Source organism: Rutilus rutilus (genome assembly GCF_951802725.1).
Source record: "Rutilus rutilus genome assembly, chromosome: 21".
Lineage (NCBI taxonomy): Eukaryota > Metazoa > Chordata > Actinopteri > Cypriniformes > Leuciscidae > Rutilus > Rutilus rutilus.
Genome location: NC_140226.1, coordinates 2,203,409 through 2,219,041, shown reverse-complemented (window position 1 = coordinate 2,219,041; position 15,633 = coordinate 2,203,409). Strand labels below are relative to the sequence as shown.

Genomic DNA, 15,633 nt, shown 5'->3' with positions numbered 1-15,633 from the left:
TTCCGTTCCATCGCTAGTCATAGCAAATTTGACTCATCTTGTTGGTCATCCGTGTTCAGCCTGTTTTCTAGGAACACTTCCAGTTGCCTCATTAGTTGCTCCATGTCTTTTGAGGGTAAACTGTCTTGTTCTTGGGCATACTCAGTGCTGTGCTTAACTGAGTGGTGCCGAGGTGGGTTTCCTGAGAAGCGTGGCTGGTTCCATGTCTTTTCCATGCGGTTGGTGTGGTAGCTGTCATCAGCATGGGAGTCACGTTCTCTGTGCTTCTTACGAAGAACTGTGGTGTTGTCATGCCACTGGTTGTCTTCCAGTGCAAGGCTTGTGTCTTGGCTGAAGGAGTTTGAAACTGTGGATGTTTTCAAACCTTTCTTTGAGGACATCTTCTGTTTGATGTGGGCCTTGTGTGTCAGGTCACGTACCTGTTGAATTGTCATTGTGTCTGCGCAGGCCATGAGACCAAGATGATGACTCAATCCAGGGTGCAGGTTCCTCAGGAAGAGGGTTTTGAAGTTCACATCCTCTTCATGTTCAGGTGAGTTATGTGCACCAAAGAAGGCTTGTCGAAAACGGTGGTAGTAGGCTTGAGGAGTCTCTTGCCGACCTTGTTTGGTTTCCAAGGCGATTAACACACCGTGTTCCGACTCTGGGCCTGTGAATTCTTTTATCAGTGTCTCACATAGTAGCTGGTAGTTTGACTTTACATGAGCAGGTTGTCGGTCTAGGAAGCTTCGTACCTCTGGACTGGATTTGGATCTGAGGAGGTATAACCTGTCTCTGTCCGTCACATGAGGTCTCACCTCTAGGTGGAAGTTGATATCTCGGATGTAGGCTTCAATGTCTTGGCCCTCCGTGGAGTTCGGGTTGAACTGAGTGATATTCTTAACCAGCTGGTTGAGATCTTTACAGGTCATCCCCTGTGCAGCTTTGGAGTCTGCCTGGATGAGCTCTCTTTGTTTGTTGGCAGTGAACAGTTCTGTGGTGAAGGCTGGTGATGTTTTGGGTTGCGGCCATTCACCTGTTCTGTTGTATGGCGGTTCTTGGATGGAGGACTCTGTTCTGCTCAGCAGTGGTGATGCTGAGGGAGGTCTCTCCCTTCTTGGCTCTGGTTTCTGTTTGAAAACATGCCGGAGTTCATCTCTGACCGCGTAGAGCTCGTCGTTGACGTCATCTCGCTGTTGGGTCAGATGGTCGATTTCAGCACTGCACCTTTCCAGGTGGTCTTTCAGAGCAGTGATTTTAGAGTTCTTGTCTTTAATGTCAGCTTTAGCTTTCTCTAGCTGATGTTCAGCAGCCTGGAGTTGGTTTACCAGGTGCATCTGGACAGTCTTTAATTCTTGTTTGTCACGCTCAGTGACTGCAAGGGCTTCTTGGAGCTTGTCAACTTGCTTCTTTGTTTCTTGCTTCACTTTGTCGGGCACTTCGAGTTCGACTTGAGCTTTCATTTTTAGCTGGTCAGTGCAGAGTTGAGTGTGCATCAGCTCTCTCAGGAACTCAGTGGTCTGACGCTTGAAGTCGTCCTGGACTTTCACTTCCAGCTTGTCCATGCGGCTCTGGGCACGAATCAGCTCCTCCTGCAGGTGGGTGATGTGCTTGTCGCTTAGCTTCAGCTGGGCTGTGAAGGCATCGCTTAGGTAACAGGTAATCTTGGTTAGTTCCACGTGGTTGTGGTTCTGGCTTGAATCATGTGTCAGGAATCTTCTCAGAATTATGATTATTATTAAAAATAATAACAGTTCAATTGTCTTTGGTGTGAGGCAGTCTGTAATGCCTCTGAGCCAGGCGTCCACGTCAGTGGGGTTTGTTGTCCACGACATGTTGGCACGCTGGGGTGAAGAGACTGACACAGATCTGTGTGGGGTGTAAGCCTATATGTGGTTGAACAGCTAAGTGTCGTTTCAGTGACTGTACAACAATAGTGAAGTGTTGTAATGTCTAAGTGTTGGTCTCAGTGTAGAAAGGTAGGCTAGTGATGTGGACACTTCATCACTCAACTAAGTGAGGGAAAGAGAGAGAGAAAGGTTAAAACAAATCTCAATTGAAAGGAATTCTTTTTTCAATGGGAGAAATATTTTTTTATAAATATTTCCTATCAATGAAAAGCTGGTTTCAACTTGTGATGTGAGGACTTTCACTCAACTGAGTAAGGGAAAAAGAGAGAGAGGTTAAAACCAATTTCAAATAAATAAAAAAAACAAGAAAGAAAATTCTTAACTAGGAGAAATATAATTTTTCTCGTAAATGCTTCCTATCACAGATAATCTATTTTCAGAAAGGTAAACAATATTATTGTTTATGTTTACAAGGAAAAATAATACAATACTAATGCTGATACCTCTTTTCTGAGTTTGACAGGATTGACACCACACACCGTCAGTTGGACCGCTTACAGCTGGGATGCTATGAAGGCGACGGTTGCTCAACACTTGTCTCCAGGGCTTGACATTAACACCCGCCAAATGCGGGTGGATTTTGCTCGTGGCGGGTAACGCAGTCACTCCAACTAGCCACTTTGGCGGGTTGAATAATTGTAGTCTTTTCAAAAGGCATCTGAAATAAGTGTGACACTACGACACTACAACTCCCATGAGTATTAGGGCTGTCAACGAATATTCTAAATTCGAATATATATTCGAATAGTTTTAAAAAACAGAATTTCGAAGGTGAAAATTAATATTCGAATGTGGAAAAACGCCCGCGGTAGCAGAGGCGCGGCTGTCTGCTTTGCGAGTGGGCGCGCTGCCTGAGGGATCATTTTATTTAACGTTAAACAGAAACATTTCTGAAGTGTAGGCTACTGTACTGACTGAATAGATATTGCATGAATAAGGTAGGTTAGATACAGCAGTTTCATGCACTGCAGGCTTCCACTGGTTTGATTATTTACTGTTTCATGTCAAGGAAAAGTTCCATGTTTACCACAGCACAGCTCGCTCGGAGCGTTCAATGTCGGTTCTATATACTGTAAAACTTCAATTAATGTTAATAATATTTGTTTCAATCACTGAATGAAGCCTGCTATATAAGAGTCGCGACCTTAAATTGCTTGCACAAAACTCTTGATCAGCACTCAACATTTGCTTATTGTTGTTGTTCATTTAAACTGCACAGAGCGCGTGACGCCTCATTCATGCCGCAAGACCTCCAGAAACGCGTCTTTACACTCGCGCCAGACGCTCTATTCGCGTTTGGTGCTGAGGGTGAGGGCGAGAGAGAGAAAGAGTGCCTGCGAGTGAGCGAGCGAGAGTGAGTGAGGTCTGCGGTCTTGGCCATTAGTTGATTTACTTGTTTTCGTGTAGGTAATACATTGTCAAATATGTTTAAACTTAAATAAACTACCTATACAAGTAGTTATGTCTCTTTGTATTTATTTGTCCTGTTATTGACGTAATGCGCGTCATTGACAAAATGTGCAACCAGATGTTCGAATAGTTCGAAGATAAGCTATGTGGTTTTTTTTTAGAGGGAATATTCGAAGGTCATTTTTGAGCAATTTTGACAGCCCTAATGAGTATTGTCGCTAGTGACCTACAACAAAGAATCGAAGAGACAGCTAGCTGCCCTGCTGGAGTTATGTCGTATTCCGGTGGAGCAATGTGGCAACATATAATACATAATACATGGTTTTATTTTAAAAAAGGAGCTTTACACACAACCTTATCAGAGCTAATGATAATGACCTGTATTGTTATATATTTATGTAGTCTTGATTTGGGTGGATGTAACAATGGTTTTACATTTAAAAGGGTTGTAAATCTAGTTCAAGTAAATTTTAGCACGCCATAGTCCACTTTTATCAGGAAATTTCACAACAACAAAAATGTGGCTAGTAAAAATGCTGTGTGGCTAGTAACTTTGGAAAACCACTAGCCACATTGGCTAGTGAGGAAAAAAGTTAATGTCAAGCCCTGCTTGTCTCTGTTAAGATAAATAAGGTTTTGAGCTGCAAATTATTTTCACATTCATTTAAAATTGCCCTGTGACATCCATCCTATGACGTGATTGAAGACAGAAAGATAAAGGAACAAGAGAAAAAGCTAATATGACGGTGTTTAAGACAGTAAAAGACATTTCCACAATGAAATACATTATGCATATTTCATGTACATTAAATGATATTACATTAGGGGCGTCTCTACAATTATTAACCCAGAAAAACAAACCAAAACTATGCTTGACACATCGGTTAAACTGAAATAAACAATTATTTATTTACAAATTCATTGTAACTGTCCATGTAGAATTAGGCTCAGTTTATAGAAAAAAATATTATATAATTATGTGAAAATTAGCAAAGTGACAAACTTCACTCTTGTTTATTGATCTGTTAAAGCAACATGAAGAGTGTGTGTGTTGCTGTAGTGCTGGATATCAGTCATGTGATCATCACGGCCCAATCACAGCCACCATACTGATATTCAGATCAACCGCACTCTTACTCATGAGATATGGATTAAATATTGGAAACATGATGAAAGCAGCAAGATCCAGATCTACAGGAGTGACGTTTACTGACTATTGACCGGTAAGATCCTCATAGAGGGAGAACACCAGAAGAATGGAAAGAGTGTGTGAGTGAAGGTGGTTGTGAATGTGTGTAGATGTGTGTTAGTTACAGGATCAGAGAACGACACCGTTCCTCTGTCATAGTCCAGATTCACTCTCACACGATCAAGCTTCTGTTTAACACGAAAACCTAGAGTACATCCGTACGACACACACCAGACATCAGTGTTGAAGAAATAACTTCCCTTCCTCTGGTTTGATGCTGTTGTTACTCCAAGAGTCCAGTGTTTATTCTCTTTAACCTCCACATCCCAGCAGTGTGTTCCTGAGTTAAAACCCTCTGAACCCAGAACACAGGGATAATAGTTAAATCTCTCTGGATTATCAGGAAGAGGTGGATTGTTCCGCCTCCGTCTCACACTGGTCAGATCATCAGACAGGACGAGACATGGATCTGCAGTGTTTGGATCCAGAATCACAGGAGCTGATGAGACACAATCAACAGATGCTTTTATTCTGATCTTCATATAATGATCGACAGTGAGCCCAACACAGATTATTATGAATTATGACACTCATCATGTTGATCAAACACATTTTCCTCTGATCACTGTCAGTGCTGTTATTAGTTTCACACTCGTTTTTATCATCAGCGTTTAACGGTATCAAGTACAAACATTAAATATGGGATTCAGACATTTGTGTCCATCAAGAGAAACTGATACTTTGGGAAATTTAAATAACAATAAATCAATGAGATGTGTTGAGATTTCTGCTGTAGATGAAGAACTGTAAGTGTGTGTGTGATCTCCAGCAGCATCTGATCATCTTCATTTTATTGGCTCTTATCCTCCTTATTCTCTGGCGCTACTGTAGGTGTAACAGGGTGTGTTCCCACATATTTTAGTTCCCAAGCACTCTAAAAAGAGGATTAGCGTACCACTAGCATAGACTGTTTATGACCTTTACCATGGAAACTCTGGTTAGGTCGCGCCCGTAATTCACGCAAGGAAATGGAATCATGGGAGTTAGAAATAAGGTGGACAGTCTGTGTATCGTTTAAAACAGTTTATTCTTACGGTCTGTTGTGTTTGACTAACTAATTATTTTGGATTGAGAAATTATTAATATTATTCTGAGACTAAATTTTCTAATTTTCTAAAACTCCTCCTAATAACCTCCAAACTCGACTCAGACCTTCTGACTCAGTTCTGACTCCGGCTTTATCTTTTATAATAGATCAAACTTACAGTTTTCCTAAAAACGAACAAAACTCTGAAAAATCTCATTGACTGTCTTTGACAGAATCTTCAAATAAGCCAAAACTGTTAAAACTCCAACTGACAAACAAGCCAGAAATAAGTTTTATAAAAAAAAATAATAAAAAAAAGTTTCAGGATTGGATTGTTTTCCCCTCGGTGGGCGTTTTCAGATTAAGTGTGTCGCTCTGTCTCTATTAGACTCAATTAAACTGCCATTATATCTAATATTTCTAATCTATCTATCTATCTATCTATCTATCTATCTATCTATCTATCTATCTATCTATCTATCTATCTATCTATCTATCTATCTATCTATCTATCTATCTATCCATCCATCCATCCATCTATCTATCCATCTGCCTATCTATCTATCTATCTATCTATCTATCTATCTATCTATCTATCTATCTATCTATCTATCTATCTATCTATCTATCTATCTATCTGCCTATTGTAGGGTTTGAGGGCGAACCAAACACAAATGAATCTTCCAGGTTATTTGTTTAAACATAATTCCACACAGAACCCAACACTCCAGACCCCAAATCACCAATCCAGAACCACAAAATCCAGGCTCCAGCCAGTCTACTACGCTAAGAACTTTATGGCCATGCAAGCAACTAAAGGAAGAACGTTGTCAATGTTAGATGGTTTGGAAAAGACTGATTGGTTCAGAGATGGCAAAGCTCAGGGCCCGACCAAGATAATGGCAGAGGTTGCTTGATCCCACGACAGATATACAAAACAGACCTCCTTCTTAAGGACCTTTGAATGACCCCAGGGTTAGAAATCTCTTAAAACCACAGAGACTATAAAACCTATAAAAATACATAAAATCATCCCAAAACAATTCTTGATGGACTTATAATCAAACATTGTGCAACTACATAATTCTATATTGTGTCTACAACCTATATGTGTGTCTAATATGCTTAGATCCCATATAAGTCATGTAATTGTTATAACTATTAGATGTTTGAATGAAAGTGTCTCGTTTCCTATCAGTACGATCGTATGTTCTTAATTCAAAAGATGGCTTGATTGAAATCTGTGTAAAATGTTTTGTATTCTTATAATAGGAATGATGTCTAAACTGTGGCCTCTGTGCTCTCTGCTAGAGCTGGAGAGTAAGGAGATCACAGATAACGCATGATTTACGATGAGAAGTGAAGAAAATGCCACCTCTCAAATAAAGACAGTGTCTAATTGGTCAGAACTCATCCAGGAGGCTGGACAAACATTTGAGTTTAAAATAGGGGTGCACCGAAATTTCGGCCGCCGAAAATTTTCGGCCGAAATGGCATTATCGGTTTCGGGCCGAAATAAAAAAAAACAGCCGAAAACGTTTAACCGAAAATGAATGTCACCCGCCCCTCCCATCCGTGCGCAAGCGCTTAGGTTTCACTCACGGTCGAGCTGTTATCACGCGTCTGCCTATCAAAGATTAAGCATGTCAAAGGGCTGTCACTTATTGCACAATCGATCGGACCAACCAACACAAGTTTCGAAAACGAAAATAGGGAATCGATTTTAACGGCCTTCTCTCGGAGCGCATTCAGCTCGTCACTACAGTATACCAGGGGTGCAAACAGCGCGCTTTTCGGCGCCTCCCGCTTTTTTCACGTCAGTTTGGGTGACTTGTGTGAATCGTGCAGATCCGAAGAGGGTTTTTTTTAAGGGGGGGGGTTGAGAGGGTCTGATTATAATTTAACCAACAGTAATTCTGGATTGCGTCCACCAACAAGTAAATAGGAAATAAGCGAATCAGAACACTGCGCGCCAAACCAGCAGTATGTGCGCAAGCGTGAACCACTTGTGTTTCTGTCTCACTCTGGATGTGCCACTGCATCACATTTCTCTCTGCGTGGCGTGGAGTGTCCGTTTTTATGTCGGCTCTCATGTTAACTGGTTAGAGCTTGTGTTAGAGCACAATGCCTGCGTGACACACACACTTCTCGAGCCGCGCCGAAACCGCGTGCTAGAAATAGAACCGCAACCAACGCCTATTTTTCACGCGACACGCACGAGTGTTGGAAGTTTTCAGACAAAATAGAAGGCGCAAATACATATTAATAAATTACATTTTGATGCTTGAAAGTCTCTCGGTTTTGACAAATGCATATATAATTGTAATTTAAAAAATAGGCCTAATTATCGATTTTCAAATATTGCCCCTGTCAGTAGGCCTACAGAACGAAATATTCTGTAGCCTATTTTGCCGTCAGCAGTTGACGTTGTCTTTGCTGTATCAGGCTATATATATTATGTTTAACATCCAAATGTAGATGGTCTGTCGGCGCACAGAGCCACTCAGTCGCAGACAGCACGTGAAGTTCGTGAACACCGAATTCCCTTTTCTTTCTTATCTATTTGTGTTTGAACAGACATGTGCACGAAAAAATAAGCCAGTGTCCGCCTCAACGAGTTTACCCGTAAACGCAGTCAAAATAAAACGGATGCGTGTCATTACCGGTATTAGATACGTGCATTCGTCTTAAAGGGACAGCACCCAATATACCTGCAGCTGTTTGTGTCACCAAAGTTAATCAAACAACAAAAGAGAAAGAGAAAAATCACGTTTTGTCAAAAGATAAACTGTATTAATACTTAATACAGTTAATTTACCTGAAAAACATAAAGTACTGCTTTATTTCTCGTGTATTTGTGTTTTATTGTATTTATATTTGTATTTTGTTTATTAGTTTCTATGCAGATGCACTAGGCCTACCCTACACAATTACCCCAATCATCCTAGAATTATTAATTCTTTACAAAAAGAGCTATTCAAATCATCAGGTGAAATTGTTTTCAGGAAGTAGCAGTAAAGCAAGAAGAAGAAGTGCAAGATAGTTTTTCTAAATTTCATTTGACTCTGTGCCTATAGGGGTGGGTTGGGGATGGTGGCAATGTAGTATCTGGATATTTGCCGCAGGACGAGGGCTTCGATTACCTCTCTCTTTTTTGACCATACATGTGTTTGCACCCCTGGTATACGCTCGCAGCGAACGCGCGTCACACAGCAACTGCAGGTTCTGACACACACACACACACACACACACACACACACACACACACACACACACACACACACACACACACACACACACACACACACACACACATAGCCTATTTCTGCATAATATAGTGCATAATATGTAGCCTTCAGTAATGCTTTTCATTGATGTTATGGCAGTCCACATTGCTGACTTGTGCGCCCTCTTTACGGTCGTCCTAATGCCTGTTTAGTTGTCCATGGATTTGCCTATATTTGGCGTTGAAAACGGATCAACGCCAAATATAGGCAATTTACTAACGATTCAATGAACACTTAGCCTATGTCTCAAAAATGTATGTCTCAGGATTTATTTTTCACAAAAGTGACAGCCCTATACGAGAGGACACCAAAGTTGCAATATGTAACATTTGTTCTGCAAAAATCTCCAAAATTGTGGATTTTTTTTGCACAACTTTTAAAAAACTATTTTATTTGATGGAACATAAAACTTGAAGAATAATAATATTTGGTATTATTAATATTTATTGTTAAAAATATTTTATGTTTTGTTATGTAACTGTTAATAAAATTTGATTATTATATTGTGATTTTTCATTTCAGATCCATTAAATTCAAGCAGTATATACATTTTTAAAAGAAGCCATTTTCGGCTTCAGTTTCGGTTTTCGGCCAAGAGCATCCTAAATTTTCGGTTTCGGTTTCGGCCCAAAATTTTCATTTCGGTGCATCACTAGTTTAAAATCTTAGGACCCGAACAAAGCTTTCGGGGAGAAAAAAAAGAAAAGTAGATTCAAAACAATCAGCCATGACGGAGTAACCAGATAGACGAGTAACCGTGTAGACGAGCAGACTAAAGAACCCAAATCAAGATCAGAAGAACTTGGGTTAAACAGCTTCATTCAAGCCATCTAACTACTCTCGTCTCAATTTTCTTTCTTTTCTTAGTTTTCTTTTCTTTTCCGTTGTGAGTCTCGGTTCTAAGTTAAGTTTTGTGGCAAAGTTTCGGTCCATGATTCGACTGTAAAGCCTGCTTCCAACTTCAAAGACTTTCCATCCATCCACCAGCACACCACGTGATTGGCCGCCCCAGACATCTATCCAGGTACGAGGAGACGCCTGCCAACAAACCCGGAAAACCCCTTTTACACCGACGAAGGGAATCCCCAAAAAGAACGCGAAGACAAGCAAGTAGCCTCCAGACTCTTAAGCTGAACTGGTGCATTGATATAGATTTAATAACCCGCCTAAGAAACGATAGAAGGGTTAAATTAATGATTGATGGTTCGTTCAGGTCATGTCTTATAAGTGCATATAGAAACTTGAGATTTCATCATCTCACTCTTAAAACTCATTTTTCCTCACTTTCTTTCATTCTGTAACTCGTATGAATGTGTGTGCGTGTGTTTGTGTTAGATATTAGTTTTATGTGTTAGAATAATCAATAAAGTCTTGTTTGTATTTTAAAGAGAAGTGTTACTTGTGTTATGTGCTTACGAATTTAATGTCTTAAACTGCTGATCTAAGTTACCTTGCTAATAAATAGTGTTTCACTATAGTTTGGATATTTATATCCGCTGCAGAGCTGATAGTTACGGCCGGTTCAAATGAACGCTGGACGAGTCATTTGCATGGCCGTAATAAGTGATTCTTTCAAATTTCCTATAAATTAATTAATAATTCCTTTTGAGCTAAATTGACCTGTCAGAATCACTACATTACGTTACACTATCTATCTATCTATCTATCTATCTATCTATCTATCTATCTATCTATCTATCTATCTATCTATCTATCTATCTATCTATCTATCTATCTATCTATCTATCTATTTGTGTCATGAAGAACCTTTAACTCTCCAGCTCAGATCTCCTGCAGTCAGACTCACTGTTTTGGACGATGTCCTGCATCTTCTTCCAGACTCTGAACGGCAGGTTGCCCAAGTATCGTGGCACATGAATCAAAGCTCCAGAAGCCATCTGTGGATCCGGCTGTGAGCTCTGGACTCTGGAAGGACATTCAGGAGTCAGAACTGCAGTGGCTTTGGATCAGAACCAGAGAGACCAGAGACAGGAGCAGATCACTCACCTTTCCATTGAGACTGGAAACTCCTGCAGAACAAACACACCATTTATCATCAACAACTCAATCAATCAACCAATGATCAACCAATGATCTGAAATCAGACCTTCAGAAAGCAGACGTCATTGGCTCTCATCATCTCCTCCATGTCTTCGATTGTGTGTGAAAGAGCTGAGATGTGTGTGTTCATCTCCTCCAGCTTCTCCTTCATCATCTGCTTCTTCTGCTCCTCTTCCTCCCTCAGTGCAGTGACTGTAGCTTCTTCTTTATCTCTGAGAAACTGATGAAGCTTCTCAAACTGCTGTTTAATCTGACGCTCTGTGTGCTCAGCTTGAGACTGAAATCACATCACATTCACTTCAATCATCTCAATCGACACACATCAACACTTCACATCATTCATATCAGAGATAAACTCAGATACCCGACATAGAACGGATCCAGAGGCAGATTGATGCTCGTCATTTACAGAAATAATCAACTATAATCCATTATATTAAATCATAACTGTATACAGTGATACTATACATGACTTTTGATTCTGTTTCCTCACCTTGATGTGTTGAACTGTTTTCTCAAACTCTCCTTTCATTTTTTGATTGCGTTTAAGTTTCTCTTGTAAGGTCTTCAGTGCTGTATTGAGCTCCTTCTAGAATTGAACAAAAAACATTAAACACAAGATTACAGTGAAGAGAAGAAAAGAAGACAATACAGTGATATGATCATATAATGCAGTGAAAAAGTATGTGCCCCCATCCTGATTTCTTAAATTTTTGTGCACATCTCATATTAAATTGATTCAGAAATTAAACCATAAAATAAAGGCAACCTTAGTAAACACAAAGTACAGTTTGTAAAAGAAAATGTTATTTATTGAAGCAAAACGTTATGCAATACCAACAAGGCCTGCGTGAAAAAGTATTTGCCCCCGTAGTTACTTATTCCTCAAATCTATGAAATGTATTTATAATGTGGTTCAGCTGGACTAAACACAACCAGTCCTGATTACTGAAGCCCTATTCAATCAAATCAACACTAAAATAGGACTTTTTCAACAGCATCAAGTTTGTTAAAAGGTCTTAAAGTGCCCCATATGCTTTCTCGAATATTCCCCTTCATGCAGTGTGTAATACGGCTGTTTGTGAATGTAAATGTTCTGCAAAGCTGTAAAGTGGAAAGTGCACAATAAATAAAGTTATTGTCTCCCAAAAGAAAGAATTGAGTCTGAACCGCCTAAACGAGTCGCCAGTAACTCCAGTCTCACTTCTGTGACCGGCAAACGTAACAGTGTAACACATTTGCATAATTAACGCCTATGGTCTTCATTGGCTGCCCGCGAACAACGTCTACTTTGCCCCGCCCTCAAAAGCTGCAGCTGTTCGTGTTCGTGTTGTGTTCATGTCGAGAAGATGCAGTTCTACCAGAAAGACTCGGGAGATAAAATGATATAACAAGTGTAAATTTATTAATAGCTCAGCAAAGATAATTTTATAAAGTCTTTGGCGTAGGCCCCGTCCTTAGCAAGCAATGCGAGGGTAACGGAATCTGCAAATCCCGCCTGAAGATGAAGGCAGGGGCGCAGCCGACCCCCTGGAGGTAAAGGAAGGGACCATCCTGGTGGTGGTGGGGAGGATGGAGGGAAAGGACCATCTTGGAGGTGGTTGGGGAGGATGGAGGTAATTGGCGCCGTCAGTATCTGCGAACTCAGACGAATGTAAGTACCATTCTTTTATACTGAGAGTGTTAACACGTGATTGGTTAGAAGTGAGTTAATACATGACGCGCTGATTGAGTCTTCCTGGCAGAACTTAACGCTAAGCTTACATTTTTCTGCGCTACAAAAGAAAACGTTCTAGAAGAGGGAACGAGTATTGCGTAAGTTGCTTACGCTACGGGTAAAATAGTTTTTTCTCGAGATCTGAAGCCAAAAAATTATCCTTAATTTTGTATTTATTGTCAACGCAGTGCGGCAGCCAGCAGACCATAGCAGGCTGTATAAGCGTGCTCATTGGCTGCCCTGCAGCAACTGCAGCAGCCTACCAGTGAGCCCTGCGTGACGTCACGCCCAATGAGGCCGCTTTGCGCCCTCCACGTGCCTCAGCCCGCCAGAATGGGTGTGGCTAGCGTGTATAAGAGAGGGGCTCACAGGCTGAAATTCTGGTTTTCATAGACTGAAGCGAATAAGCTTGTGGCGAGACACGGCAGGTTACGCAATACTCGTTCCCTCTTCTAGAGAGAACCGAGGTTACGTTAGGTAACCAAGTACGTTCTCTTACTAGAGGTTCTCTCGTATTGCGTAAGTTGCTTATGCTACGGGAACCCCTTGTCAACGCCGTGCGTCCACTGCATGAGTCCCAGGGGAGCCCGGGGAACACAACATGCGGGAACAGGCGGCCAGCAAAGCGGGCCAGCACATGTCATAAGCACTTCATAGGAATACAGAGCGGCTTCGCCCATGTATAAGCAGTGAGAGTGAGTGTGTGAGATTGTGAGCAACAGCGAGTGTGTGAGATTGCGAGCAACAGCGAGTGTGTGCGCGCGAGTGTGTGTGTGCGTGCGTGCGAGAGCAATTGTGTGTGTGTGCGAGTGAGCGATTGTGTGTGCGAGAGTGAGTGAGCGAGCTACATTGTGTGTGTGTGTGTGTGTGTGTGTGTGTGCGAGTGAGTGAGCGAGCTACAGTGTGTGTGTGTGTGTGTGTGTGTGTGTGTGTGTGTGTGTGTGTGCGTGCGCGAGTGAGTGAGCGAGCGAGCACAGTGAGTGTGTGTATTTGAGTGAGTGCGTGTATGTATGTGCGAGTGAATGTGTGCGTGAGACGGCTCGCGGTGACTGGTCGGAAAGCAACGTGTAGTCTGACATATTTCTTGTCCATCCACGACAAGATTACACAAAATCGTGTAATCTGACATCGTCACTATCGTAACAGACACAAAATTCTTGTAATCTGAACCAGGCGTATGATCACCGTGAATCATCGTACTCAAACATTGGAATGTCCGTGCTCAACTAAAGGCGAATTTAGTGAATCTATGCCGGTGAACCGAACAATGGTATAATGATTCAGTTCGACTCCCAAGACAAGATGATGCTCACCCGACTGGCCAATAGGAACGTGGCCATGACACAATTTTCACAGTGAAAGCAAAATCCTGACACGAGAGCAAGAAATTGCATCGAGAGCAAAGAAAAGCTTTTTGAGAGAAACACTTTTTTTTTTTTTTAGAAAATGTTTTCACACTGATAGCAAAATATTTGAGAGTTTTTTTCAAAGTATTTTGAGAGAGATTTTTTTTCTCAGAAATAATTTTTAAAAATTCAAATGTATATATTTTTTTATGTTCTGTGAGAAAATACTTTCTCTCAAAACTTTTTTTAGTCTCAAATATTATTCTTTTTTTGCTATTGGTATGAAATAGCTATTTTTTTTTTCTCTCATGAAATGCCTTTTTACTGTCAGTGTGATAACTTTTTCTCTCAAACTTTTTTTTTCTCTCAGATCATTTATTTTCTCGCATGTAATAAAGACACAATTCTCTCTCCATAGTAAAGCCTCTGTTTAGGCTATTAAGGAAATGTAATTTTGCCAAAAGAAGAACTTTTATATTAAATAAATGTTCATTTTAAATCAGCCTACTTCAGTGTGATATGTTACCATATTATCATGCTTAACACTGAGAATTTGTATAATTGTAATGTGATGATCAGATGCAGATATCTAAATCAAAGTATATGGTCGGTTTGCGGGTGGATAATTTATTTTTAATAGTGGATTTGGGTGACTGAAAGTGCAGAATTAAGTGCAGATTAATGAATTTATCTTTTATCAAAATTTTCTTCATACCCCCCTAGAGGTACTGAGCTCCACCCACAAAAATAATGTAGGCAACACATTAGGCTATATGATGGTCTATGAAAAATAGAAATTTAATTACCTTATTATTAAAATACATTATTAAGATTTTACCACCTCCGCCTCATTTTGAGCCAGGAAAAACCCTGGTGTTTACTACTCTCTTCATGTCACTTTCAGTTTCATTTACATGTAAAACAAGATTTATTTGTCTTACCTTATATGATGAAACCACTTCACTGATGGGTCTGAATTTGTGATTGTCGTGTTGTTGTGAAGTAATACACACTAAACACACAGGCTGTTTGTCCTCCAGACACAAGAGTTTGAGTTTCTCACTGTGTAAACTGCAGATCTCCTCAGATCCTGATGAACGCGTCTCATTTCTCTCCTTCTGGATCGACTCGCACAAGTTTTTTAACACCAGATTAAGAGAAGGTTGTTCTCTTGAGGATCTTCTCCTGCAGACAGGACACTCCTGAGTTTTCTTGGTTCTCCAGAACTGTTGAAGACACTCTTTACAGACACTGTGACTACATGATAAAACAACAGGAGCCCTGAAGATTTCACAGCACACGGGACAAGAAAGCTCTTCAGCAGAGACATTTAGTGAAGCCATTTTCACCGTTTGAGCTCCAGCAACACAAACTTTACTTTCACTTTCTGAACGACGGGTTTAAAAATGATAAGTCAGCCTCTTCCTGATAAGTGTTGTAAGAGGGTGGGAGTTTATGATCACATCGGTGTACCACGTCTGCAGTTTATTGACAGAGGACAGACAATCAACACACAAGCCTTCAGGTTCACTCTCTTTCAGCTGAAGGATGTATGAGAAAAGACACGTTAAGTACTGTCCTCCCTAACAGCAACTGCAATTCATCTAATACACAGGTCACACATATGGCTATAAACATACATTTTAA

General features: G+C 40.6%; 1 protein-coding gene across 1 annotated transcript; it reads right to left on the bottom strand.

Moving 5' to 3' along the window:
* Nucleotides 1–3,938: 3,938 nt before the first annotated feature.
* Nucleotides 3,939–15,386, bottom strand: LOC311280588 (E3 ubiquitin-protein ligase TRIM39-like). The gene is made up of 6 exons (XM_084392834.1): nucleotides 14,928–15,386; nucleotides 11,417–11,512; nucleotides 10,970–11,200; nucleotides 10,870–10,892; nucleotides 10,670–10,788; nucleotides 3,939–4,987 (listed from the first exon to the last, which is right to left on the bottom strand). Exons 1-6 carry the CDS (start codon nucleotides 15,327–15,329, stop codon nucleotides 4,506–4,508), a joined length of 1,353 nt encoding a protein of 450 aa, XP_084248960.1. The 5' UTR covers nucleotides 15,330–15,386; the 3' UTR covers nucleotides 3,939–4,505.
* Between the last annotated feature and the right edge of the window lie 247 nt (nucleotides 15,387–15,633).

What these genes read in the sequence shown, in the direction of transcription:
- LOC311280588 (XM_084392834.1), bottom strand. Translation starts at nt 15,329, where the DNA reads ATGGCTTCACTAAATGTCTCTGCTGAAGAGCTTTCTTGTCCCGTGTGC. An exon ending in AAGTGGTTTCATCATATAAG is followed by an intron (nt 11,513 to 14,927) that starts GTAAGACAAATA and finishes GTTCAATTCTAG; the next exon opens with AAGGAGCTCAATACAGCACT. An exon ending in TTTCCAGTCTCAATGGAAAG is followed by an intron (nt 10,789 to 10,869) that starts GTGAGTGATCTG and finishes ATGTCCTTCCAG; the next exon opens with AGTCCAGAGCTCACAGCCGG.